The sequence below is a fragment of the Raphanus sativus genome, chromosome 6 (assembly GCF_000801105.2).
Source record: "Raphanus sativus cultivar WK10039 chromosome 6, ASM80110v3, whole genome shotgun sequence".
Taxonomy (NCBI): Eukaryota; Viridiplantae; Streptophyta; class Magnoliopsida; order Brassicales; family Brassicaceae; genus Raphanus; species Raphanus sativus.
Genome location: NC_079516.1, coordinates 6,076,508 through 6,102,496, shown reverse-complemented (window position 1 = coordinate 6,102,496; position 25,989 = coordinate 6,076,508). Strand labels below are relative to the sequence as shown.

Genomic DNA, 25,989 nt, shown 5'->3' with positions numbered 1-25,989 from the left:
AGAGGCTAAAGGCCTCAAAAGAGGGAAGTCAACGGCCCATTTGACCCGCAAGAATGAATATAGTCCACACTCTCTTCCCTCTAAAAACATTTTGACATCTCTCGATCGAGAGCAGATCAATCTTTAGGTTAAGGGTTCCCCTCTCCCAAATCATCTTCCTCAAATCCCTAAGATCGATAAGATCCATGGAGAACGGTAAACGAGACAGAGAAGACATGGAAATGCAAACCGCGCCGCCCCGAAAGCCACGCGTACTCCTGGCCGCGAGCGGAAGCGTCGCCGCCATCAAATTCGGCAACCTCTGCCACTGTTTCACCGAATGGGCCGAAGTGAGAGCCGTCGTCTCGAAATCGTCACTCCACTTCCTCGACAGGCTCTCTCTCCCAGGGGAAGTCGCTCTCTACACCGACGAAGACGAGTGGTCGAGCTGGAACAAGATCGGCGACCCCGTGCTCCACATCGAGCTCAGACGCTGGGCTGACGTCATCGTCATTGCTCCTTTGTCTGCTAACACATTAGCCAAGGTTTAAAAAAAATAATCTAATTTTTTCATTACAAACTTGTCACTTTGTTTTGAACTGTGAGTTTTGTTTGTCTGAAAATCACTTTTGTCTTTTTTTTTTCCTTTTTTTAATAGATTGCTGGTGGGTTGTGTGATAATCTTCTGACTTGTGTGATACGAGCTTGGGATTATAGCAAACCGGTTTTCGTTGCGCCTGCGATGAATACATTGATGTGGGACAATCCTTTCACGGAGAGGCATCTTTGTTCGCTTGATGAGCTTGGGATCACGCTCATCCCTCCGATTAAGAAGAGGTTGGCGTGTGGTGATTATGGTAACGGCGCGATGGCTGAGCCTTCTTTGATTTATTCCACTGTCAGACTCTTCTGGGAGTCGCAGGCTCGTCAGCAAAGTGGTGGAACAAGTTGAAACGGTAGTGTGTGTGCATTGGTTTGGTTATGTTTTCAGTTCGTAATGCTCGTCGTCTTTGTACACATCTTTAAGTAGTTGTCTTTGGAGGACCCATTTTACTAGCTCAAACTCTTGTTGCTGTAGGAATATTTAAGTTTATTGCCTCGGTGTTTGGTGTTCTCCTCCTCATACGTTTAGTCTCTCATGTCATAGCGTTCATATAAGTTAACCACTTCTCAGATCACTAAGCAGCTACAATGAATCCGAAATCTGAACTTTAAAAACGTCAAATACAGTAAGATAATATATAGATTATTCATCAAGTTATGGAGATCATATCCCCTCTGTTTGATGTACTCTGAAAACTCTGAATTGAGATGAAGCTTGGATACTTGGATGTGCAGAATAGTGTCATCGCTGTAAATGACATCGAACGAGTTATCTGGATAAGTTTTTTTTTTTGTGGTGCAATCCGCAACCTCAAACTCAGCCGAGCAGTTGAGGTCCAATGGCACAACCAACGACATGAAACATCAAAGTTCTGAGACATATAAAAGTCACCTCCACCAATGGCACAACCAACATTTAACACTTTCTGTCCTTCTTGAGTTGTTTCAGATTTATTTCTCCACCTATTCTTTGGTTTTCTCTGTAACAATAAATATATAACACAAGCACACATAAGACACATCTCGCACACAACAAATTAAACACAACACAAGCGAAAAGTAAATGGGAGTTTTACCAATTCCACCACTGCTCACAAACCCTTGTCCAAAGACACGCTCAAATGCCATAACTTTCCTTGAAAAGGAAGAGACATTAAATAAAAAAAGAGCTAACTAACCTCAGGGCGTTCTTCTTTGTTGAGATCAGAAGAATGCTCTATCCAGTAATTCTTCTGCTCCCACATTCTTTTCATCAAATAAACAAGTCGAATCTACTATTTTTTTTTTAAAAATTACTGTTTGATTCTCCCTAACAAGAAAAATAGATATATTGGATTCTATATGATATATATTAACATTTCCTTTTTATTAATAAGGCGAAAAGAAAACCCTATAACCTTTATCGACAAGAAAAGAAAAGAATATATCCTTTGACCACCCACCCCTTCCCCCCAAAAAAAAGGATATCCTTTATTATTATCGAGAGTTGATCGAAAACAGAAGACCTAATGGATCTGCATGTTAGCCTTCCGTGTGAGCTACAGGAAGATATACTCTCTCGTCTTCCACCTCAATCTCTTGTTCGATTCAGAGCCGTGTGTAAGAGATGGAACTCTCTTGTCAAAGACAAGAGTTTCATCAACAAGCACTTGTCTCTCTCCCGTCCCCAGTTCATCTTCCTAACCAAATTAAAGAGTTATTCGATAGACGTCATCGGTCAAAGGATAAAATAGCTTCAGCTGCACTCTTCTTGCTGGGATTTAAATTCGGAATACAGAACCAATATCACTACTTGCGATGATCTCTTGTTCTGTAAATCTCCATTCCATCCGAAGATGGAGACAGCGCTCTGGAATCCATGGTTGAGACAGGTTAACTTGATCAAGTTTTTCGTGCTTCAATGTTGTCGGCTTAGGATACGACAATAGTAGACCCAAAAAGGTTCACAAGCTTTTACTGTACTACCCACCCAAGGAAGCTGCGATCTACGACTGTGCCTCTCACGTGTTGAGGAATGTCAAAACACCTTACGTGGTACACTTATATGAAATAGTTAGACAGTCACATGTGTCCTTGTATGGAAATTTGTATTTGATTGCTCGCAATCTCCAGACTTGTCAGTATTTCATCCAAAGCCTTGATTTCTCCGAGGAGATTTTCAAACCCTTTGGTCGCCTTCCCTTACAAGTCCAAGATAACTCTTGGCTCGATTAACTTAATGAACTTGTCCTTGCGGTTTGGAAAGGAGATCGGTTTTCCTTGTTAAAGCAAACCTATTCTAAAAGGAAGATTGAAATTTGGGTAATGGAGAATAAGATTGACGATAAAGAAGAAGTGGTGTGGTTAAACTTGATGACTTTGACAGCAAGTAACTTGCCAAACTTGTTTCACATGAATAATGGCGTTAGTTACTTCATCTATGACAAGATCCTATACATATGTTGCAGCGACGATAAAGATAGACATCCTTGCATCTATATTGTGAAGGAAGATGTGTGCAATAAGATTCAGATAGGGTATGGCCAGGTCGGTTGGTTTTCTCACTGTGCCTATGTCCCGAATCTGAACTCGGTTCATCTAGACTTTTAGGTTGAGTGAAGTGTTTCAAGTCTAGTGCTATCAGTTTTTCTTATAAGTTGTTCCCTGTATTTTGTTTTTTTTGTTTTGTTTTTAAATTTCTAAGTGATTGGAATGTTTATGTCAGAGTTTGATAGCAGTTATATTTACTAACAGTGTAGATAACGAACTATAGAAGTTCGTTAGGCAGTTTATTCAGATTATTCATTTTACACTTTACTCTTCTCTCTGTTATTAGTCCCATTAATAATTAACACGCAAAACCTTAAAGATATCTACGGCCATAACGTTGTTGCTTGAAAAAGCATAACATTCAAGTAAAAACAGTGTGTGACCCAAACCAAAGCTAATGAATTTGATTCTTAAATATCAACTGATGATTCCCTTTTATTTATCAATTGTAATAAATAAGATCAAAATAAGGTAACTCTGGTCGTTCTTCCTAGTCAAGATCAGAGGCTCTAGAATCGTGCATCATATATAGCTTCAACAGTCAAATCAGCAGAATTCTCTATCCAGTAACTCTTCTGCACATCACGCTCTTCCTCTGCTCCCAAATTATTTTCATCAATGAATAACAAATCAAATCAGATTAACATTCTCTTTTTTCTTCTAATATCTCCAGTTGAATAAATAATACTAAATTATCTTCCAGATACGACGTATATAATATAACCGGAGGTCTCACCGTACGATGCTCCCGTTGTAGGAAAGGTGTTCGTCGGGCGAGAGAGAGATGGATGGTTCAGTGGCTTTCAATGGCGAGCCTGGATCTAGAGAAGCTTCTTGATCTACAGTTTACGGATCGCCCTCTCTGCTTCGTCGATTCACAACTCGAGAACAAATGTAACTGAGAGAGACAGAAGTTTGCGGTTTTCTCGGCTCAGAGTGTTGGCTACTTACTGCACGTCCTATTTTATAAGGTAACGGTGGCCTCGCTTTCGCTGTAAATAAAAAGAGGCAAGCATGCGGTAAACAAACATAACATATTTTAGTTGGTCAAGCTCTCGTAATATTTTAGTTGGCCAAATGAACCAATTATCTTATTTTTTAATTATATAATAAGCTAAATAACTAAAATCATGGAGAACATGACACATAATCAAATTACTTCTCTCAAATAATAGTATAGATTACTTTTATCTTTCAAGCTTATTATATTTATCTCCAACAAAAAGGATATCCTATATTATTATCAGAGGTAATCGAAAACAGATGCCCTAATGGATTTGCATGTTAGCCTTCCGTGGGAACTAGAGGAAGATATACTCTCTCGCCTTCCACCTCAATCTCTTCTCCGATTCAGAGCCGTGTCTAAGAGATGGAACTCTCTTTTCAAAGACAAGAGATTTATCAACAACCACTTGTCTCTCTCTCGTCCCCAGTTCATCTTCCTGACCAAATCAAAAATTTATTCGATAGACATCATCGATCAAAGGACAAAATTGCGTGAGCTACACTCTTCCTGCAGGGATTTAAATTTGCAATACAAAAGAATCACTACTTGCGATGATCTCTTGTTCTGTAGATATCCTCCATTCTGTTCGAAGAAGGAGACAGCGCTCTGGAATCCATGGTTGAGACAGGTTAACTTGATCAAGATCAACTTGTCCGTGGGCAAAGAGTTCAGTGTTTTCGGCTTAGGATACGACAACAGTAGACCCCAAAAGGTTCACAAGCTTTTACTGTACTGCCCACCACCTCAGGAAACTGCGATCTACGACTGTGCCTCTCACGTGTTGAGGTATATCAAAACACCTTACGAGGTAGACATATCTGAAATAGCTAGACGGTCACATGTGTCCTTGTATGGAAATTTGTATTGGATGGCTTACAATCTCCAGACTTGTCAGTATTTAATCCAAAGCTTTAATTTCTCGATGGAGATTTTCAAACCCTTTGGTCTCATTCCTTTACCAGATAAGCCTTGTTTGTATGGTCTTCGCCTTGCGGTTTGGAAAGGAGATAGGTTTTCCTTGTTAAAGCAAACCTATTCTAAAACGAAGATTGAAATTTGGGTAATGGAGAATAAGATTGATGATAAAGAAGAAGTGGTGTGGATAAACTTGATGACTTTGACAGCAAGTAACTTGCCAGAGTTGTTTCATAAGATGTATGGCGTTAGTTACTTCATCTATGACAAGACCCTATTCATGTGTTGTAGCGACGATAAAGATAAACATCCTTGCATATATATTGCGAAGGGAGACGTGTGCAATAAGATTCAAATAGGGTATGGCCAAGTCGGTTGGTTTTCTCACTGTGCTTATGTTCCAAATTTGACCCCGGTTCCTTTAGAATTTCAGATTTGAGTGAATTGTTGCAACTCTGGTATTATCAGCTTTTCTTTTAAGTTGTTGCATGTCTTTTGTTTTATTTGACATTTTAAAGTGATTGAATGTTCTTTTCAGTTTTACTTGAGTGATTTGAATGTTTATGTGTCTCAAGTTGATACAAACATGCAACAAAAGTCTTTTTTGCCACCAGATGGAAGAAGTGGAAAAAGGACAAATTTCACAAACAGATTAAAAGAACAACAGAACGGTTCCTCAATCTTTATCACTAAACTACTACTTTTATTCTCCCCCTTGTCAATCATTATTTTTGAATAATCATTCGGCTCTTTGTTGCTGTTATTGAACTTCATCCCGTTTTTCTCCCAACAGTCAACACAGACTATGATTACGATTCTAAAAATATATTGAATATTATTAAAATATACACAAATATTTAAAATACAACCGACAGATTTATCCTCCGCCTCCGCTGCATATGCCGGTTAAGGAAACCGGGAATCTACAAAGTGCCGTAACCGCCGGCGTACCTTCTCCTCTAGCAACCTCAGCCGAAGCCGGAGGAAGAACTCTTCCGTCGGCGAACAACGCTCTTTCCCCCACCACCGCCGGCTGCTGTTCCCTATAACGCGCCACCGCACCCTCTAGCTCCGCCTCGGCTGAGCCATAGACAGCTTCGTCTCCAGACCTCCGTTCCACCTCCAGATACTCACCGAGCGATGACCGTCTACAATCACCGGAGCCACGGTGCATACCGTTCCCGGCGTCGTCGTCGTCGTCGTCTCGGCAGAAGCGCCACCACTTGCGACGGCGATGCCGCTCGGACGAGTTCGGAGGAGGACGTTTCCTCTGGTTGCGTCTTGTTGCGTTGGAGCTGGAGGCACGTGAGATTGAGATGGAGGGAGACACGTGGCGGTGAGAGGAAGCTCTGAATGGCGGCATCATCGGCATGGTTGCTGTGAAACTAAACCCCATGAGTGTTCCAAGTGTGATGCTTCTGTCATGGAAGAATGATCCTGTCGACTAATATCAACATCGCCAATACAAAACTCAATCAGGACTTCAAATTCAAAGTTTAATTCAATATGTATTAAAAAAGAACACAAGTTAATTTTGTTTTGTAATAAAAATGATATTTAAAGGGATTTATGGGAAAATAAAGCTCAACCTATTTGATTTAGGATTTGTAGACACTGACCTCTGTATCAAGATCGGAGGAAGAAACGGAGGAGATGGTGGGAGAAGGTGGAACCTGGTTGCGTGGATCTTGCATTTTTTCTGTGTGATCACTGGTCGACGATGTTGGAGATTTTGTCTCACTGAGATATTAAACGACGTCGTTTCGGGTGAGTTTAGTGATAAGTGAAAAAAAAGGGAAGTAGTGTTTGCTTTTGGTTTGAATGATAGGTGAGGAAGCAGGAGAAAGTGACGAATGATTTGCTTTTGAAATGATTGTTCTTTCTTTACTCTATTTCTTTCAATGCTTGAGCTTTGATATATTTTTTAGATGGGAAAACCAATGCTAAATGGGAACATTTTTTTGGTAAACTTTGCATGAAAACTGCTGCTATTTGTTTGGTGACAATAAATTCAAACTTACAAAAAAATAGATGAACTTTTATAGGATGTGTCGTTTTATTCATAGGATTCCTGAAAATTGAAAAAGGTTACCGCTAGATCTAATTTCACGCGAAGAAGCAGGTTCTAATCGTACATACTAATTTACTAGGACCATAGTTTTAAACCGAACGCCGACACAAAAAAAAAAGAACCCGCCTAACCAAACCAATTTTTTTGGTTAGTTTAGTTAGTTCTTTGAAAAAAAAAATCGGTAACCAAATTTCCAACGGAACTAACCGAATTAACCATAGTTTTGAACCAAACTAACTAAAATTATCCAAAGTTAACCAAAATTTTAATCGAAAATAATCGAAACAAAAAATTTATGTTAGTTTGGGTAAAACTTTAAAAATCAATATACTTGAATACCAACCAAACCAAACTTTTCGTTTCAATTCGGTGAGATTTTGGTCGATCCGAATTATCAGAATTCTGATTACCCAACTCTAACTACCCAAATCCGTATGTCTAGTAAAGACAATGAAATTAGAGAACAAAACTTAAAACTATGTGCAAACAAATCATATCTGATAAATTTCTAGTGAAAACACATAGAACTTGATAAACTTAACTATAGGAAAGAAAGAAAAACAAGAACCAAATACCAAAATATATTAAACTAAAAGGGGGTTTATTGGATTATAGTATAAAATTTGAGGGATTTAAGATTTGGTGAAATTTAATGGTTTTCTAGATTTTGGTGGTGATATTGTTTAGGATTTTGAGGACTTGTGTGGGATAAAATGAATCCAAAACCTTAGAATCTATATAAAATTTATGTCGTATTTACTTTGTGTGGGATACTCATGATAGTAGTTAAAATTTTAAGTTCTAGTAAGTTGTTAATATATAAAATTTTAATTTTTATTTAGTTGGTCACATTGGATATCATTAAGTTTTAGATACATATTAATTTTAAAACCTTAGAATCTATATAAAAATATTTTTATTCATAATCATACAGTTCTCTCTATTCATAAACTATATATGTTGAGATAAATTTTGAATAAATATCATTATAAATTTGTTATGTTCTCATTATTTGTAAAATTATGATTTATTTATTCCTAAACAACATAAAATTTTGGGCAATTTTTTTAAATAGACTATTTTCAAATTTTTGTGAGAAAAAGAGATCTTATGGAGAAAAATGACCAAAATATTTCATTTAATAGATAAAAAAATCCTTATACCCTATATATAAATACAAATAAATAAAATTTATAGTTTCAGATTATACTGTTTTCAACAATTTATCATTATAAGAAATGTTTTGAAGAGTTATATCTTTCTCAATATATATATTCATACTCTATTAATAACATTAAACCAAAACAGATTTAGGAGATTGCATCTTTTTATCATAATTTTGTAAACCTTTTTGTCAGCATTTGTATATATTTTATTTATAAATATTTTTAACAATAAAAGTTTTTTTGAAAATCACATTTTCACTTTTAGTATATTTATTAAAGAAATATTTTTGATATTAAATTTTTTTATTATTATTTTTTTTGTTCTAGGAAAATTTAATATGTAGTTGTCAATATATCTTTTTCATATATGCTTACTGTATTTTATTCTTTTGCACCATCAAATAATTATAATCATTCAAAGCTCAGTATTATTTTACAAAATATCTTTTTTTTATCTTCGTGAGCAAATTTATAACAAAATCATAGTTCATTTTCAGACATCGTATCACAATAAATTATTTCGTCTCATTCAATAATTAGATAAATCCTCAATTTCTCTAATTTACTAATTTTATTTTAAAATTTATAAATAACTTTTTTATTTAACTGTAAATTCTTAAGAATTAGATACACACTTTATTAGTTTAATTACAGAAATCAAACAATAGAACTTCATGTGAATTTCATAACTGAAAAGATAAAAGAAAATAAACCACATAACTATGATTAGAGAACTTTTCACCATATTTTTTGGTATTTAGGTCTCTTACAAGCTTAACTGAAAATATGTTATTACTAATCTTAATATATTTATATATTAAATTTCATATGTTAAATCATTTTTTGTATTATACTGTTTTCAACAATTCAAAATTACAAAGAATGTTTGAAAATTTATATCACTTTCAGTGAAACTTTGTTTCCTATTATTTATATATTCATATAGTATTACTATTAGCAATATTAAACAAAATAGATTTAAGAGATTTCTTCTTCTTATAATAATTTATATTCTATAATTATATCTTAATAACTTTAAAATATTTTTAAAAGTCATATTTTCGTTTTTAACTGTATTAATTATAGAAATATTTTTCAGTGTTAACTTTTATATACTATTATTTTATGTTCTAACAAAAATGTATAATGAACAAAAAATGTATAATGAAAAAATATATTTGTTAAAATTATTTGGGTACTATTAATAGATTGTTATTTTTTATTTTTTATTTTTCAGAACACGGATAAATATCTTTTTCTTTCACTTTCTCACAATTTAATAAAACCTAATACAAAATTCCATCTTTTAACTGAAAATATATGGATGTCGAAATTTATATTGCAGTGTGACTAAATATTTATAGTTTCTGTAAGAAAAAAAGAGATATTATCTGTTTTTATATTATAGTTTTGGTCCTTTGTATCTGGTAAATAAAATCTACAGAAAAGGGTCAAACCAAAAAAAAAAAACAAAAGAGGAATTTGGGATTGAAATGACGTCAGCATCGATACACTAAGATAACAAAACTGATCACTTCCCCCTCGTTTCTCTCTTTTCATATCAACAAAACCTAATCACTTGGCATCCTTCGTCGAATCCTAAACCCTAATTTTGACCTTTGAAGCTATCGGTAATGGCAGATCAGAGCAAGAACAACACTCCTGAGATCTTCGAGCTCAACAATGGATCCATGCATGTCAAGATCTCAAATTATGGCGCCACCATCACCTCCTTGTCTGTTCCCGACAAAAACGGTTGGTTCTTTTCTCTCTTTCTCCCTTTATGTATTCTTTTTCTCCACATCCCAATTAATCATCTGATGATTGCGTTTGGTTTTTGAAGGAAAATTGGCTGATGTAGTCCTCGGATTCGACTCGGTGGATCCATATGTGGTACTTTCTCACCTAACTTTTCATTGATCTCGACACATGTTTCATTAAATCGTATAAAAAAAGAGTTCTTATTAAGGGCTTTGGAGTTTGGATGTATCTTGTTTAAAACTCCACCATGTGATTTCTGTTGTCCAAATTTGTGAATAAATTATTTATAAGCAACAACGACAGATGTGTCTGAAATTGTTCCCATACAGTGTCTGAATCATTTTGATAAGAAATATATGTTCAGGTGTCTTGTGGTACGGCTTGTGATTAATTCTTTTTATATGATATCTGATTTTGTAAATCAAAATTTAACTTAGATGTTATAAGTTGTAATAATATTGGTAATGTGTTTTTGAGTGTTTATCTATGAATCTGAAATATAGTATTGTATTATATGATTGTTACAGAAAGTGCTTGCACCCTACTTTGGGTGCATAGTTGGTCGTGTAGCAAATCGGATCAAAGAGGGCAAGTTTAGTCTCAATGGAGTCGACTACACTCTTCCCATCAACAAGCCTCCCAACAGCCTCCACGGTATAGAAACCATTCTCTCTTCCTCTGTAATGATTCTATAGCATTTCTCAAAGTTAATTGAATGCGTAAAACAAAAATGCTACTCTCTGATTTAACATTTTCACCCAAAAAAAAAAATGCTACTCTCTAATATATGCAGGTGGTAACAAAGGTTTCGATAAGAAGATATGGGACGTTGCAGGACACAAGAAAGACGGTGAAAAACCTTTCATCATTTTCAAATATCACAGCGCCGATGGAGAAGAAGGTTTCATCTCCCTTTTCATATAAATATGGTTATATCATTTTTGCTATATCTATGCGTTTTGATATAATGTGTATTTGTCCCCTTTCACTTTCACAGGTTACCCCGGTGCGGTTGCTGTGACGGCAACATACACTCTCACGTCAGCAACGACCATGAGACTTGACATGGAAGCAACTCCTGAGAACAAAGACACTCCCATCAACTTAGCTCAGCATACATACTGGAACTTGGCTGGTCACGACTCAGGAAACATTCTTGACCACATGATCCAGATTTGGGGGTCTCACGTGACCCCTGTGGATCAGTTCACAGTTCCTACAGGGGAGATTTTACCGGTGAAGGGAACTCCTTTCGATTTCACCGAGGAGAAACGTATAGGCGAGTCTATTGGAGAGGTGGGTTTAGGATACGACCACAACTACGTGTTGGACTGTCCTGATCAAGAGAAGGAGGGGCTGAAACACGCGGCGAAGCTAAGAGATGGTGCGAGCTCGAGGGTGATGGACTTGTGGACAAATGCTCCGGGGGTGCAGTTTTATACGGGGAACTATGTGAATGGAGTGGTTGGGAAAGGGAATGCGGTTTATGGGAAGCATGCAGGTGTGTGCCTTGAGACGCAAGGCTTCCCAAACGCGATTAACCAGTCTAATTTCCCGTCTGTTGTGGTTAAGGCTGGTGAGAAGTACAAGCATACTATGTTGTTTGAGTTTTCAGCTTGAGTGAGACCGGTTTGATTGGTCCACAGAACCGGAAAGAGTGTTCTTTTTATTTTATTTTATTTTATCTTGTCCTGGTTCTGGGCAGGTGTACACCAAACTGAACCTAATTTCTTTAAAGGAAAAGTACTTTAGCTTTGAATTATCTTTGGTTATTAGATTTAAAATTAATCAATATATTTAAGCATATAATTATGATTCAGTTATATTCGGAATACAAAAGATATTTCAGTTTGGGTTGAATTTGTTCTAGTTCTTTAGCTATTTTATCAGTTTCGATTCAGGTTTGGTATTAGTTTTTGGTACGGTTTCAGTTTTTAGATGATCCGATATTTTGCCAACCTCTAATTTGAAAGTTCGTAAAAGAATATTGTGTAATTTTATTGTTTTTAGATAATCTAAGTTACTCGAATATTAATTTCAAATTTCTGAATTCTCTGGTACATATCTTGCAAAGCTCTTTACAAAAAATATCCGTGCCACCAGACCCTATGACGTGAAAGGCATTGGTGAAAGGTTAGGCGTACGTACTTTGGTCAACTTAAAAGATTCGTACGCACGCTGACTGTCACACATGCTTTAATAATCCATAAAAAGCTACTTCATTACAGAGTCCTCCGCTTTGTCTATCGGACAGAAGTAGAGTAAGAAAGAGGCGAAAATAAATATATATAGCTTTGATTTTTATTATCACTTGCAATTTAAACCCTAACTGCAGAACCGATCTAGCTTTCAAGAGACAGTGGAGAGTGAGATTCGAGAAAATATGAGCAACCCTAGTAGCTTCACTAAGTCTCTGTCTCTAGGACAAAACTGGAAATCTAAATCCATGGTAACTCTCAATACTTAACTCTCCTCTGTTCTGCTCGAAATTTAGCTGTAAGCCTGTAATTGTAAACACATCCTCTTTCCAGTTGATTCTTGTCCTTTTCTCTCGATGTTGTGTCTGAAAAATGTAACAAGTGTTCATTCCACAAGCAGAAGCTAGCTGATTGTTTCATTAGCTCTTATAGGTCATGTTTCTTCTGATGGTGCTGGTTTTACTCACTTTCGTACCCTTTTCTCTGCATTGCTTGACCTACAAACCAAACTTCTAAACTCATATTTTGCTGCTTGTTCTGGAAAGTTATTCTGATTTTTTTTTCTGATTTGTGGCTTTCTTAAGAGGATTATTCCGGAAGAGCTTGTGAGAAGCAATGGTGAGGCTTTTGAACACAGGGTGGTGTTTAATGTTCGCTGGAACAATTCCTGGCAACTATGGCTCCAGAAAGAAAGGCATGGTCTGTTTATGGTCGAAGAAGACTGGGATGAGTTTGTGGATGACAACCTTTTAGGTGCAGATGACATCTTGCTCTTCACACACCAAGACACCATGTATTTTGAAGTCAGAATCTTCAAGAAAGATGGGAAAGAGATCACTTCAGTACCTCTTGAAGTTGAACCTGAGACTCAACCATTTCACCAGGAGACAACCCCTGCCTCTGCCTCTGGTAAGACCATTGAAAGATGCACTTCAAAAACTCAAACCTATTAATTGCTCTCTACAGTTGACTCCTTTTGTTTTTGTATTTGGCGTCTGAAATTATCAGCAAGTGTTGGAACAAGTAGCCGAGCAAGAAAGGGTTTTGCTCATGTCAAAAACCCTAAGCGATACCTCTTAAATCCCAGAAACCCTTACTTCCAGAAGAAGCTAACGAAGTCGAACACAGTTCTGGTAATAGTTTGTAGCATTTTCAGTTTCTTTGCAGACTTGCTTATATGTCTATTTGCTTATATATAAAGTCTTTTTTTTCCCATGTTTGTAGTATATGACTACTTGGGTGATTGAGGAGTATGAGTTGGAGTTTAGTCCTCCTAATACCCATATCTACTTCCTTCTTCCCGATGGGGGAAAACTCGATGGATACACCAAGAACTACGGTGGTTCACATGGTTTCCTTGGCTGGGCAGCTGTATGTGAAAGGTACAACTTGAAAACGGGAGACACTGTGGTTTGTGAACTTGAACTCTCAGGACGTGTGGTTTCCGCTGTTAGAGTGCATTTCGTCAATGCATGACGGAGTCAACTCTATAGTCTCCTTGTTAGTCAAGTCTCTTAACATTAGTATTAACCAACTTATTATTGTAATGCTAGTTGTGGTCTCTAATGTTGGTTTAACCAATTTGTAACACTAAATGTGATCCTTATGTTGGTTTAACAAACTTGCAAACGCTAAATTTCTTGTTCTTCTTATGCTACTGATTCCCTTTAGATTATGAAACTTTAAAACCTAAAACCACATCATCTCTCATTAAACCGTAACACAATCTAAGACAAAAAAATGGCAAGAACAAAACTCATGTATGCGTATGTAGTTTACCATGTCATTGAGTAATTGAGATGGTCCTGTGGCATGACTTTACAGCGGATCAAAGTGTTCATGTCCCTGGGGACAGGATAAGGTCTACTTCGATCTATGTCTTCATGAACGTCCTCTACCTAGATTGTGTTTTCAGGAAGACCTATGGCTCGGGCCATTGCAGGAACGTCTACATAGAACCACTGTCCTGTGCTTGGATCATTGGCTGGAACAAATATGCTCGGGTTCTCCCCTCCCCTGATCACACCAACAATTTCTACAGGCTTAACCGTGGTGGACACAACCTCCTGCAAGGTTTTAGTGTTCAGGTCATAACGTGTATAATGGAAAGAGGGTATAACAAGACCAACCTTGGTAATCACAGGCGTCTTAGACCAAAATTTCCACCAGGAATCTTGTTCATGGGAGAGTGTTTTTTTTAACCCCGCAGAGGTTAAAAGGTTGAGCTATAATCCTCTGCCTTCGGGGGCATCTAAGTGCCTGTTCTCACCACATTTTCTATGCTTTTTCTATCTTAGATATCCATGTCCAAATGATTGTGATCATATGATTATTAGCAAATACATTTTAAAATAAGAAAAGGCCAAAGAATGCAAACCACACACATGTTCAAATAAATAGGAGACAGAAGTGGTTTTACATCTTTAACTTTCTTTTTTCAACATCTTTTGGATGTAATATAGACACACACAATCTTTTTGAATGAACCTACTGAGATGAACATGGACATCTGAACTGTGTGACTTCTCAGTGTTTGAATAAATCATTTTTAGTTCTAAGAAAGGCAAAAAGTGGTATTGGGTAAAAGACTGTCTAAAACATTCCAGAGGAAATGCTTGACGTTGCGTTTATCTTCAGTGACTGCTCTGGTATGTACCTACGCCCTGCCACACACACACACACACACACACAAGCAAGCCCATTTAGTGTTTCAAACAGTAGGAGCATCTAACGTTTTATGATTCTTCTTTATCAGCAAAAAAAAAAAACATTTTCAAGATTCTACAATGAGCAGATCATTATTTATTTTCGAGACTTTACTTGTTCATTTGGAAAGTTTTCATGGAAAGGGAGAAGTGTTTATCTTTACCTTTCTCCTTGACGTGGATTTGGAGAGTATCAAGTGTGATTATGCCGTCAGTCAAAGGGAGTAGCTCTAGCTTGATCGTTGCTGTAGATTTCGAAGGAACGCTTCTGATGCATTTAAGAAAAGTCAAAACCTGGTTATCAATTTATAACGGTAACCCCCTGAACTGAATCATATTTTGCTAGAATAGGTTTTACCCCAAGGGAACTCGACTTTGTAGCCAGAGATGTGTACACCCTAAGCCGCTCTTTGGAACAACATCTGAAGGGTTGGAAGAAGCAAGATTCATTTCATCATTTGTTGTTGTCTCTGTCCTTATCGTCTCCAGTGGCATTGGGGGTAACGACTGCACTTTACGCCTTGCTGTGTTGCGTTTCTCGCTTTGCACCCTCTCTGTGAACTCAGAGAACCCTAGGAATGGGCTTAAAGGAGATGTAGGCGTGGAATTTAGGGACACCACAGACGGAGGTGATGTGAAGGATGCTGGAGCGAGAACCGTGAATGACAGATCTTCACTTGTCAAATTTGATGCCTGAAGAGTTAGAATCTGAAAGCAGTAGAGAATAAGTATGAGCTACCAAAACTTAAAGACTCCATTAGGTGCTTTGTGACGAATGCATAGTTTCTTATTCATGTATACAAAGCCAGCGTTAAACACGAGGAAGGGAGAAACTATTAGCCACAAGTTAGTGTTAGTAACTTATGCAACAACAATTTAGCGACAACATCTGATTAAAGTTTGAGTACTTTAGGTAAACACAAGCAGCTACTTTTAGTTGTGAATGCCTCGCATTAGTTCATGCATTGTCAATTTTTCATAGTTAACTTCTAGAGATAAGAGTCAGAGAGAGAGAGAGAATGACCTGAACAGGTAGCTGGGAGGCTCTCCCATGAGGGCCACGAGGTTCTCCTGACATTTCAGACGCAACAGAGATCGTCAGATCCCTTGAAACTCGTGGTCTCCACTTTGTTCGCTGTTCGAAAAACAGCCTTGATTCTGAATCCAACCAAGAAATGAAGAAGCATTGAAGAAACAGCAATAGACCTGAGCAGAATAAGGAAACAAACATGTCTACAAACCAGAGCAACCGGGATATACCTGTGTAGTTGCATCGACATGACACCATAACCGCATACTGATCCCCACTTAAACCGCTCCCTTTTCTTTCAAAATTTACAGACGGAAGAGACAAACTCGATGACTTGAGTTCCTTTCTTGCAGCAGAGGGTTTCACATTACTCCCAACAGAAAAGGCAGGTCTCACTATGAATGAGTGCTCCTCACCTTTCCTGAAACGTTGGAAGCAAAACCAAACAGTAGGTAAGCGGACTCTATACTATTCTAGCTTTGGTTTTAATCTTCCGCCCACTATGCTCGTTAAGGAGAGTTGCTCTAAAAGAAACTCGTCGGATCTAATACTTCTACAACCTTTTGATTACTACCCATGTACCAATATAGTACCTAATACTAATGGTTATTTTTCCATATTTTTTTTCACATTACTGAAACCTACTGGTCGTTCATACAAACCTGAGAGTTAAATTTGGCAAACTGTGCTCGTTTCCAGCTTCAATACATGCGATTGGTACTGAAGAAGGAGAAGCACTCTTCCCTGCTTCTTCAAAAACAATCGTTATAGCGTCAACGTATATTACAATATCTGGAGTGTGTGTAGGAGCAACATTCTGCCAATCAAAAATGATGCATCTCAGAAATCAATTGACCAGAGTTAACCCAATTTTAAGCGCTGCAGAGACACACACACACCTTAATCTGAACGCAGAGAAGATCATCTGTGTTGCAGTCAGCTGCAAAAGAATAGATCTCAATAGGTTGAATGATTTCGAGTTTCCTCCTCCACCTCCTACCAGGAATGCAGATGCCTTCGAGTCCACAACGAACAGAGAACCTATCCCGCTCCAAGGGAACACCCCGGAAAGACAAGAGCTCTTCAGTCCCAAACTTCTGCCCGTTTCGCAATGTTTGACCTGAGTAACTGTCCCAGTCTTCGATGTCAAACGATGGTTTAGAGCTCTGCGTTTTTACGGGTCCAGTAACTGGCGCAGTGTTTGGCGGCAGAGCGGACATGGAGTAGCTTCTGAAATGGCCGAATGAGAAGAGTTGAGAGCCTGAGGAGGCAGAAGAGAGCGCTGGCTTGTGTGCAGTGCTGCTGCTGAGACCTGGGCTAGAGCTTATAGGAGGTGGTAAAGAACGGGATTGCTGAGAGATATTGTTGTCCAGAGGCATCAACCACTTTAAAAGATTCCCATACGGATCCTTGTGTTCATGATCCCTGTCCTGATGCTTCTCAAACTGCAGTATCTCGATGATTGGTTCTTTGGGAGAGTCAACAATATAAACTTGTAAAGAGACCTGCACACTTCCAAACAAAGGTGTTGTGTGAGAATCAGTAACTTAATCAAACAAGTAACAAAAGCACCATCACCTACATACCACTATGTCTCCATTGGGTAAGGCGCAGCATTTAGCCTTACTCCTAGCTAAACCTCCCGCAACAACATCAGGATCAAAGTCCCCTCTATCAACAAAAGCACTAACACAAGGTCTCTTTTCATCTTCCTCCTCCTCCGTATCTGAGACGACCAGAGAGCTTTTCTTTGACCAAAGCGGCTCACCAGACTCTGCAATCCTGACGAAGAAATGAGACTCCTGAAACCTGGAAAGCAAGTCTTCTGTTCGTCTCCTATGATCTTCCATCCTCAAAATCGATTCGCCATCAGAAACATCTTTTTGAGAATCCACACTCTCTTTACCAGGACTGTGACCATTGTCTCCGTCAGCTAATGGTATACTCTCGTAACGCTCCACATCAGAGATAACTCCGTTTTGTTTGTCTGAGAGTTTCCTCTGTACTAGGGTTCTGCTCATCACCTCAGCGACTTTAAAAGGAGGGGTGATGATCTCAGCGTCTGCTTTACTGTCGGATAAGCATGCTAGGATTTGAATCTGTTCCCCTAAAAGTAGAAGAAAATGTGAATTGATGTTACAAATACGGAAGTGATGAGGATGGGGGTTGAGAGTTGAGAGACAGGGGGATACCAGGAAAGACAAAGGAGCGATCAAGGGCCCGTAGTGAGTGAATATCAAGTGATTCAGACCAGTTGTCAGGGATCTCCTCTGTAATATAAAGAAGAGAAGAAGTGGTTATAAAGTTGAAAACTTCAACAAAAAAATCAAAATTTTCAAAAAGTATAGAGGAGAGTGTAAGTGATGGATATACTTACTAAATGGAATTGAGATCCATCCTTGTTCCTCAGATACATCTGAGAACCTCTCCATGCCAGAGCCCTCTGTGTTTGCATTTGGCTCTTCATTTCCATGGCTGTCCCCAGATCTATCTAAATGATCCTCTAGGGATGGATATTGTGGGAAAGGCTCTTCGGATTCCAAAGTCGTTCCAAGCTTCGTAGGTGGTGGTTGAGGCGGCGTAGGTGGTGGTGGTGGTGGTTCGCTCACTGGGGGGCGGTGAGTAGCGGATGAAGCAGATCGGAGCAAGAAATTCATTCCTCAATTCGATATGTGGATTGCACAGAGACGAAATCTTCTTCTTTGAGAGAGAGAGTGTGTGTGTGTTCTGATCCAAAGAGTGAGTAATTAAAGCGAAACACAACTATTCCTTGAACTTCATCACTGCTCAATTTTATTTTTCAGTTATGACAGAAACCCCTAAACAGAGAAGAAGAAAAGAAACATTTGATTTCACCTGAAAATATGTTTTTAAAAAAAAAAATGTATTTCAAGTGTTCTGCTGCTAAATATTAGGAGTGATAACTTAATGAGATGGTCATAATAAAAATGTAACTAAAACTGTAAATATTAGGAGTGATAACTTAATGAGATGGTCATAATAAAAATAAAATTTGAAGAATGGATTAGAGTATAATCCAGTACTAGATTTTGACCTCCGCTTTCAAAGCGCAGATTTATTTTCTTTTATTTTTTAAATTGACAAATACTTAGTAAATGTCATATTTTCATATATTTGTTTTTTTTTATAAAATACTTAAGCTTTTTATCTTTCTTTATCGTGTTTCATTTTAAATGAGTATAGGCCTAATCACAATATCAGAATCCGAAGAACCAACCCAAAACCGACCCGAAAATCACGGTCCAGAACCCGATCAGACCCGGAGTAAATATCCGAATGAATTCTAAATTGCTATATCCTAAGAACCAATCCGAACCCGATCCGAACCGAGAACCAAATGAGTACCCGAAGATACCCGAAATGTGAATATATATCTAAAAATATATGTGATAATTATATTTATAATTATTTTAATATTTTAAATTAATATCATAAGTTAACTATAGTAGTCATTTTTAGTACTTTTGAGTATTTTTGGATAAAATATGATAATTTGGATAAAAGTTTACCCAAAAAACTGTATAAAATGAATATTTTTGGTTACTTTTGAGTAATTTGGATACAAAAATTTGAACCGAATCGGATATTTTGGTTACTCTGAGAATAAATAACCGAACCCGTTTTAGATATTTTGGTTATTTGGTTATTTTTCAGGTTCTTATGCATGAGAAGCGAACCCACCCGGACCCGGAAAGATCCGACTCGAACCCGATCCGAAAAAAATAAAAATTGAATCTGATTTGTTAATCGCCCAAATGGCCCAAAAGAGATGATGTGAGTAATGGGCTGGATTTTTAAAAAGTGACCCAATATAGATGTGTTATTAATATTACTTGATTGCCCTTAATAAAATATGCAATGTTATTAAAGAAAGGAGTATTTTTAGTAAAAAAACCAATAGAACCCTGCTTTAATAGCATAGATATGCATGAGCACAATATCCGGATCCGAAAAAACCAACCTGAAACCGACCCAAAAATCAGGATCCCGAACTCGATCAGACCCGGGGTAAATATCCGAATGAGTTCTAAATTGCTATATCCGAAGAATTGGTCCCAAATCCGACCCAAACCAAGAACCGAATGAGTACCCAGAGATATCCGAAATGTGAATATATATCTTAAAATATATGTTATAATTATATTTATAATTATTTTAATATTTTAAATTAATATTATAAGTTAACTATAGTAGTTATTTCGATATTTTTGAATATTTTTGGATAAAATATGATAATTTGGATAAAAGTTTACCCAAAAAAACTGTATAGAATGGATATTTTGGTTACTTTTGGTTACTTTTGAGTAATTTGGATACAAAAAATTGAACCTAATCGAATACTTTGGTTACTTTGAGTACAAATAACCGAACCCGTTTTAGATACTTTGGTTATTTGGTTATTTTTCAGGTTCTTATGCATGAGAACTAAACCCACCCGGATCCGGAAAGATCCGACTCGAACCCGACCCAAAATTTTATAATACCCGAGTGGGGTTTAATTTCAAAACCTGAAAAACTCGATATGTACCCGAAAGAACCGATCTGTACCCGAATGGGTACCCGAACGTCCAGGTCTAATGAGTATTTACGTTTAGAAAATTAAACTTTATTTTTAATGAATTAAGTTGGTATAACTCTGATAAATTAATTTTTTATGTGGTTAATTTTTTAAATAAAAATTATATACTTTTAATAAAGATTTATACTTTTCAATGAAAAAATCTATTTTTTATGAATGCTTAAATTATATTAAAAAGGAGAAAAAACATAATAATTAAGTGATTAATTTTTTGTCACTACACAAAATAGTAAGAATGGTTGAAAAGAAATTATTTGAACTTGGAGAAAAAAAATAAGAATTGGATCTGATTTTTTCTTAATCGGCTCAAATGGCCCAAATGACATCTGATGTGGGCAGTAGGCTTGATCCAAAAAATTGACCCAATATTAATGTGTTATTAGTATTACTTGATTGCCCTTAATGAAATATGCAATGTTAATAAAGAAAATGGTATTTTTAGTAAAAAAACCAATAGGATCCTTCTTTATTAGTATAGATGTAAATGCAATTCAGTAATGACAACTATTTCTTAAACTTCATCACTGCTCAATTTTTTATTTTTCAATTATGACAAAAAAACCCTAAACAGAGAAGAAAAAAAAAACATGTCAAGTGTTTTGATATTAGCTAAAATCTGTAATAATTAGGAGTTAGTAACTTAATGAGATGGTCATAATAAAAATAAATTTTGAAGATGTAATAGAGGATAACCAAGTCTGTAAATGTAATTCAGTAATGACCACCAACTCACTTTTCTTCTCTAGAAACTTTCTTGATTGATTTTGAGGTGCTTCCTCTAGTTCTGCCGGCAAACCGTGTATCTTTTTTATCGCTGAAATTATGGTTTGTCATTGGTTTCATAAAAAAAACTTGTAGCATAAGGTAACATCTATGGACTTTGAATCAAATAAATCACAGATGTTAAAACTAAGGTGCTCAAGGGAAAAAAACGAGTAAACGAGTAGATACACTACTTGGTTAAGATTTATATCAACAACACTTGTAAGTTGTAACCACAAAGGCAGTATTATTAAATGCCTTGAAGTTAACAAGTACCAACCACCAGAACCAATCTAGTACTACTGGACAAACAAAGGAGTTTAGCAACCTACTAGCCGAAAGACTGAAAGGCCCAATAAGAGGAAAATAGGCTCAGCAGCATCAAGGGTTCACGAAGCGTACAAATTAGGGTTTTCAAGATGTAGCTGTCAGTTATGTAACTGTATATATAATACACGCCCATATCAAGAACAAGTAATCGTTAGTTAGTTAGTCTCTGTGAAGTCTCTGCGTCTATGAATTTTATGTTATTGAGTTGATAGAAGGCAGTACGTCACTGAGCGCTTGAGAAAGTGGTGCTTCAGTCCTTTTAGCTGCCAAAATTGAGACGAGCACTAATGCTTTCGTTTGCCGTCTTCCCTCGGCTTATGAACTCTGTTGCTCCTACATTATATGTTATCTTACTCCTAAACTCTATTTTTTCATTCCGTCTTTCAATGTTAAATCATTAGATCAGCAGAAGATAAAAATATGTCAATACGCCATGAGTTTCCATTAAATATCATGCCCTGATTTTTTTTTTTGTTGGGAGGTTATGGTTCTTGTCTGGATTTACATAATTTTTCAGGAAAGTAATGCACATGAAAACGGGATAAACAATCTTAAGCAAGCTGGTTAATAGCTTAATCAACTGAATTTAGTGTCTAACAAGAGCTTATTGAGATTTGATTAAGTGCAGACAATTCACTGGGACATGAGTACTTCATTTGCAGTATAATCATGAAGTAGAGAACCAAAAATTATTTTTGATTTGATTTTGTTTCAGTTTAGAATAACAAATTTTGAATTTTATCATAGTTTCCATTCGATCAAAATCAGATATGATCAAAGTATACACTATAGTAGTATATAGTACAAGCTAAGAAGCAACTCCGTGTAACCAGAGAAGGAAAATTCGGTAACAAAAATAAAATAAAATAACAGAATAACCACCACTGAAATGCAAATACGGATCCGGAGTGGTCTGAAGCAGTATCACTGATTAGGTTGCAGAGCTGAGAGAAGAACTTATGCATTCAGACATTGGTGTGCGACAATCTGTTGATGACTTCTTGTCTAAGCAATAGGGAGATACGCTTGTTACCCTGCAAAACCAAAAAAATGTTAAGAGTTAAGTCAAGAAAACATTAATTGGTTTAGTCTGTGAAGAAGAATGGTTGTGTGTGTGTACCTTTCTTTGCGCTTCTCTAAGAACCTAGCCAGAGATGCTTTCCTAGCCTGAGGTAAAGCCACTGCATAAGAAACATAAGCAGAATGAAGCCGCGTTCATGAAGGCGAGTTTAGTTAGCCATTAGTTAACAAGACTTTGCTTTACCTATTTTACCTGTTTGAGGTACATTGGCAGAACAAGAAGCCGCCACGGAAGAGTTGATATTGGATGCGTTAGTTTGGTGGTGGTTGTGGTATGTTGTTGTTGTAAAGCCTCTTGCTGCTTTAGCTGCTCCGAACCCATTTGAGCTACTTCCAGCTTCAGGGCTAAGATAAGAGACTGTAGGCATGAAGCTAGGAGGCATAGCTGAAGAATCAACGGAGGCACGAGCATAATTGATCACTTGTTGATGATGAGTTTGAGGTGGTGAAAAGGCTTGTGGCATAGGGGAACCGTTTCCAGCAAGTAACATTATCGCCTTGGCCTGTGATGGAGGAATCAGTAACACTATTAAAGCAAAATGAGTAAAGCATATATGGGAGAAAGTGATTTGAGTTACCTTTTCAGGAGATATGTCATTATAAACACAAACTGAACCGGCATAAAAGACGGTCAGCTGAGCAGGTGATGATCCTGATGGCCTGGAAGAACATCTAGCAAAAGAAGAAGTTTTGAGTCAGCCATGGAATAGATTTTCTCAAAGAGATTCTTTAGCCACAATTACTAACAAAATTGGATAGAAGCAATGGGTACCTAATATCAGTTGTTCCAACAATGGAACCTGGAGGAGGAAGGACTGATACTGGAGGTGCCATGATAGGAACTCCTACCAAAGGTTGCGAGCTTACGCTATTGTTGATGAAGCTTGTTCCTCCTGGTGCATAATGAGACTGGAGACCCGGCCTAGAGAATGAAACTGAGGTAGCTTCTTCATGTGGATTGGAACTAGAGAACATCCTAACTCCCTGAAACCAGAAAAAGCCATAACGTAAGATGCAAGGAAACTGCTAATGAGAATCTTAGTCCACACTCCAAATGAATCAATAGTTAAAACAAGACCCTAATCAACCTGACAATTGGTTTGACATATAGGTCATGATTCGGCAAATACCTGAACAGAACTGTAAGGAGTGCTCCGGTTGGAGGACTCATAAACATCAGCTACTGATGATGGCATGAAGGAACCAGAGTGTGGGAGATGATAGTTTGCAAAGTTTCTATGTCTGTCTTCTTGGGATGGCCTGAAAGCTAGAAACTGAGGAGAAGAAGTAGCAGAGGCTTTGTTTGGGAATGACCACTTCATTCCTTTACTCGGAGCTGTAAAAGGAAAACAAACGAACTTTATCAGTTTAAAGTCAGACATGAAGTGGTTACCGTTAAACCATTAATGTCTCGAGATCTATATAAATAAAATAAAGAGAGATAATTCAACACCCAACCTAAGAAAAAGATGTCACCAACTATGTAAAATAAAGAAACTGATAATGTTTACAAATTCAACGAGGCAACAAAACCACCTTAGAAACCATGTCCCAAATAAATATAAAATTATTCAAAATAATTATATCGAAACGAGTATAGTTTAATACTATTACTATTTAATTTTAAATTAAAGAGAGATTCAACTTTATACATAACACAGCACATGTCGATGCACTACTATTATGGAATGCCACGTTTTGACTAATAAGAAAACAAATCGGACGTAATTTGTTTATTCATCGTGGTGAGAAAACTATTCGTTCTCAATGTACCTTCAACTATATTTTATAGGTGTTATAATAACACCCTGACACCACTCTCACTTAATCAACACACAAATCAATATTTAATCACTGCATAAAACAATCCAACTGGAACTTTTTTTTTTGTATACTAATCTTCTCCTAAAATAATCTTATTCCTACTACCAACCGTCTCTATTCTACTTTATTTTTTTTATCCGTTTCATTCAAGCCTTCCTTTCCAGCATTTTACGTATTCGTTTTTTTAAAATAAACTACTAATTAAATTTTGTCCTCGATTAGTACTAGATTCATGAAAACAAAATCTCTACCTAGAGTTTTGTTTATTTAACAAAAAAACTAGCTTAAGATCTGTTCTCGTTAAGCCTTTTATCAAAAAAAAAAACAATCTTCGAATTTCAACATGTTTTTCACCGTTTATCTAAACAAAATAGTACTACTCCCTCCATTTTTTAAAGAGTGTCGTTGTGACATTTTTCACACAGATTAAAAAAGTTGTTGAAATATATGTAAGTTATAATTAATTATACTTCTTTGACCAGTAGTATTTTCGATAAATAAAATTATTTATAAAATTAATGCAGTTTGCAATTAATTTTCATTGGAATTTATATTAGAATTGTAAAGTAACACTCTTTGTGTAACAAGAAAATAAGCTCAGAATGACACTTATTATGAAACAGTGGGAGTATTAATACTACTAATATTCATAAATTCAACAGTTCTTTGTTTCCCGAGAAAGGGACGGACAATATGTTATCCTCCAAGAGACAAACTGACAATCCAGTTCCCGACCAAAACCATATAGTTCTTTTTCCAAAAACAGATTCTTAATCTAGTAGTAACTCCTAACACATAATTTTGATCAGGATCTAGAACAAATTGACGAATATAGTTGAAGAGTTTAGCCGAAGGGAGAGATATTTAAAATTAACCTGAATCTCTGGAGCTTTCACTGGTTTCCTCCTTCACAGTGATGGGTGAATTTTTTGAACCCAGCCCGAGAAAATCTCTCTCCATGTTATATGCAACCGCTGGAACCAAACAAATATCTACCTGAAGGAAAAGCTTAAGAGTCACCGGAAAAGGGAAGAAATGAGAACTTGTGTGATGGAGGAAAATGAAAAACGTGGGATGAAGTTAAAACACACACACCGAGTTTTCTCCTTTTAAGCATCGCATGAGGCATGTGAACACCACGATTTTATTTATTTGAAGCTTTTTAGAAATTTAAAAATAAACGAAAAAGATTCCTTTTCTCCTTTCCTATTGGCGCAAAAAGACCGCTACAGGTTTTCCCGGTTACGTCACCGGATATAGACGGTCGAAAAGCACGTGCGTCGTCGCGAAGTGCCATTTATGCGTGTGGCGTTTCTTTTAGTTGTCGACACGTGGTGAGTCACGTGGGTTATTTTACGAGCTCCAGTCAAATTTCGACGTGAATGATTCACGAGACGCGAAGCGCCAATTTAATTCATTCACCTTTTTTA

At 36.8% G+C, this 25,989-nt stretch overlaps 7 protein-coding genes and 1 pseudogene across 10 annotated transcripts; 5 read left to right on the top strand and 3 right to left on the bottom strand.

Moving 5' to 3' along the window:
- The first annotated feature begins 85 nt into the window (after positions 1-85).
- Positions 86-1,083, top strand: LOC108835890 (phosphopantothenoylcysteine decarboxylase-like). Its single transcript, XM_018609112.2, has 2 exons — positions 86-524; positions 638-1,083. Exons 1-2 carry the CDS (start codon positions 186-188, stop codon positions 929-931), a joined length of 633 nt encoding a protein of 210 aa, XP_018464614.1. The 5' UTR covers positions 86-185; the 3' UTR covers positions 932-1,083.
- A 1,007-nt stretch (positions 1,084-2,090) lies between these two features.
- On the top strand, positions 2,091-3,223 carry LOC130496492 (protein SUPPRESSOR OF NIM1 1-like; annotated as a pseudogene).
- Positions 3,224-4,305: 1,082 nt separating this feature from the next.
- LOC130496412 (protein SUPPRESSOR OF NIM1 1-like) lies at positions 4,306-5,584 on the top strand. Its single transcript, XM_056988465.1, has one exon. It carries the CDS (start codon positions 4,383-4,385, stop codon positions 5,469-5,471), a length of 1,089 nt encoding a protein of 362 aa, XP_056844445.1. The 5' UTR covers positions 4,306-4,382; the 3' UTR covers positions 5,472-5,584.
- A 257-nt stretch (positions 5,585-5,841) lies between these two features.
- Positions 5,842-6,986, bottom strand: LOC108833377 (uncharacterized protein At3g17950). 2 transcript variants are annotated; one of them, XM_056988467.1, is made up of 2 exons: positions 6,622-6,986; positions 5,842-6,476 (listed from the first exon to the last, which is right to left on the bottom strand). In XM_056988467.1, the coding sequence occupies exon 2, from the start codon at positions 6,426-6,428 to the stop codon at positions 5,910-5,912; it is 519 nt and encodes a 172-aa protein (XP_056844447.1). In that variant the 5' UTR covers positions 6,429-6,476; positions 6,622-6,986; the 3' UTR covers positions 5,842-5,909. The 2 variants fall into 2 exon arrangements, with proteins under 2 accessions (XP_056844447.1, XP_056844446.1); XM_056988466.1 differs by having other exon boundaries at positions 6,652-6,980.
- A 2,804-nt stretch (positions 6,987-9,790) lies between these two features.
- Positions 9,791-11,789, top strand: LOC130496966 (uncharacterized). Its single transcript, XM_056989735.1, has 5 exons — positions 9,791-10,024; positions 10,113-10,162; positions 10,558-10,684; positions 10,824-10,931; positions 11,028-11,789. Exons 1-5 carry the CDS (start codon positions 9,904-9,906, stop codon positions 11,648-11,650), a joined length of 1,029 nt encoding a protein of 342 aa, XP_056845715.1. The 5' UTR covers positions 9,791-9,903; the 3' UTR covers positions 11,651-11,789.
- Positions 11,790-11,979: 190 nt separating this feature from the next.
- On the top strand, positions 11,980-13,878 carry LOC130496148 (B3 domain-containing protein At5g25470-like). Of its 2 annotated transcripts, XM_056987982.1 has the most exons (5): positions 11,980-12,291; positions 12,366-12,479; positions 12,813-13,137; positions 13,237-13,361; positions 13,453-13,878. In XM_056987982.1, the coding sequence occupies exons 2-5, from the start codon at positions 12,414-12,416 to the stop codon at positions 13,702-13,704; spliced, it is 768 nt and encodes a 255-aa protein (XP_056843962.1). In that variant the 5' UTR covers positions 11,980-12,291; positions 12,366-12,413; the 3' UTR covers positions 13,705-13,878. The 2 variants fall into 2 exon arrangements, with proteins under 2 accessions (XP_056843962.1, XP_056843961.1); XM_056987981.1 differs by having other exon boundaries at positions 11,980-12,479.
- Positions 13,879-14,595: 717 nt separating this feature from the next.
- Positions 14,596-18,823, bottom strand: LOC108807692 (uncharacterized). The gene is made up of 10 exons (XM_018579947.2): positions 18,341-18,823; positions 18,156-18,233; positions 17,550-18,070; positions 16,863-17,468; positions 16,626-16,780; positions 16,194-16,384; positions 15,958-16,091; positions 15,292-15,641; positions 15,098-15,201; positions 14,596-14,891 (listed from the first exon to the last, which is right to left on the bottom strand). Exons 1-10 carry the CDS (start codon positions 18,618-18,620, stop codon positions 14,821-14,823), a joined length of 2,490 nt encoding a protein of 829 aa, XP_018435449.2. The 5' UTR covers positions 18,621-18,823; the 3' UTR covers positions 14,596-14,820.
- A 3,601-nt stretch (positions 18,824-22,424) lies between these two features.
- LOC108838219 (protein TIFY 6B) lies at positions 22,425-25,663 on the bottom strand. Of its 2 annotated transcripts, none has more exons than XM_056987975.1 (7): positions 25,435-25,663; positions 23,866-24,071; positions 23,508-23,719; positions 23,314-23,407; positions 22,920-23,238; positions 22,776-22,836; positions 22,425-22,689 (listed from the first exon to the last, which is right to left on the bottom strand). In XM_056987975.1, exons 1-7 carry the CDS (start codon positions 25,517-25,519, stop codon positions 22,587-22,589), a joined length of 1,080 nt encoding a protein of 359 aa, XP_056843955.1. In that variant the 5' UTR covers positions 25,520-25,663; the 3' UTR covers positions 22,425-22,586. The 2 variants fall into 2 exon arrangements, with proteins under 2 accessions (XP_056843955.1, XP_056843956.1); XM_056987976.1 differs by having other exon boundaries at positions 22,929-23,238; positions 25,435-25,661.
- Between the last annotated feature and the right edge of the window lie 326 nt (positions 25,664-25,989).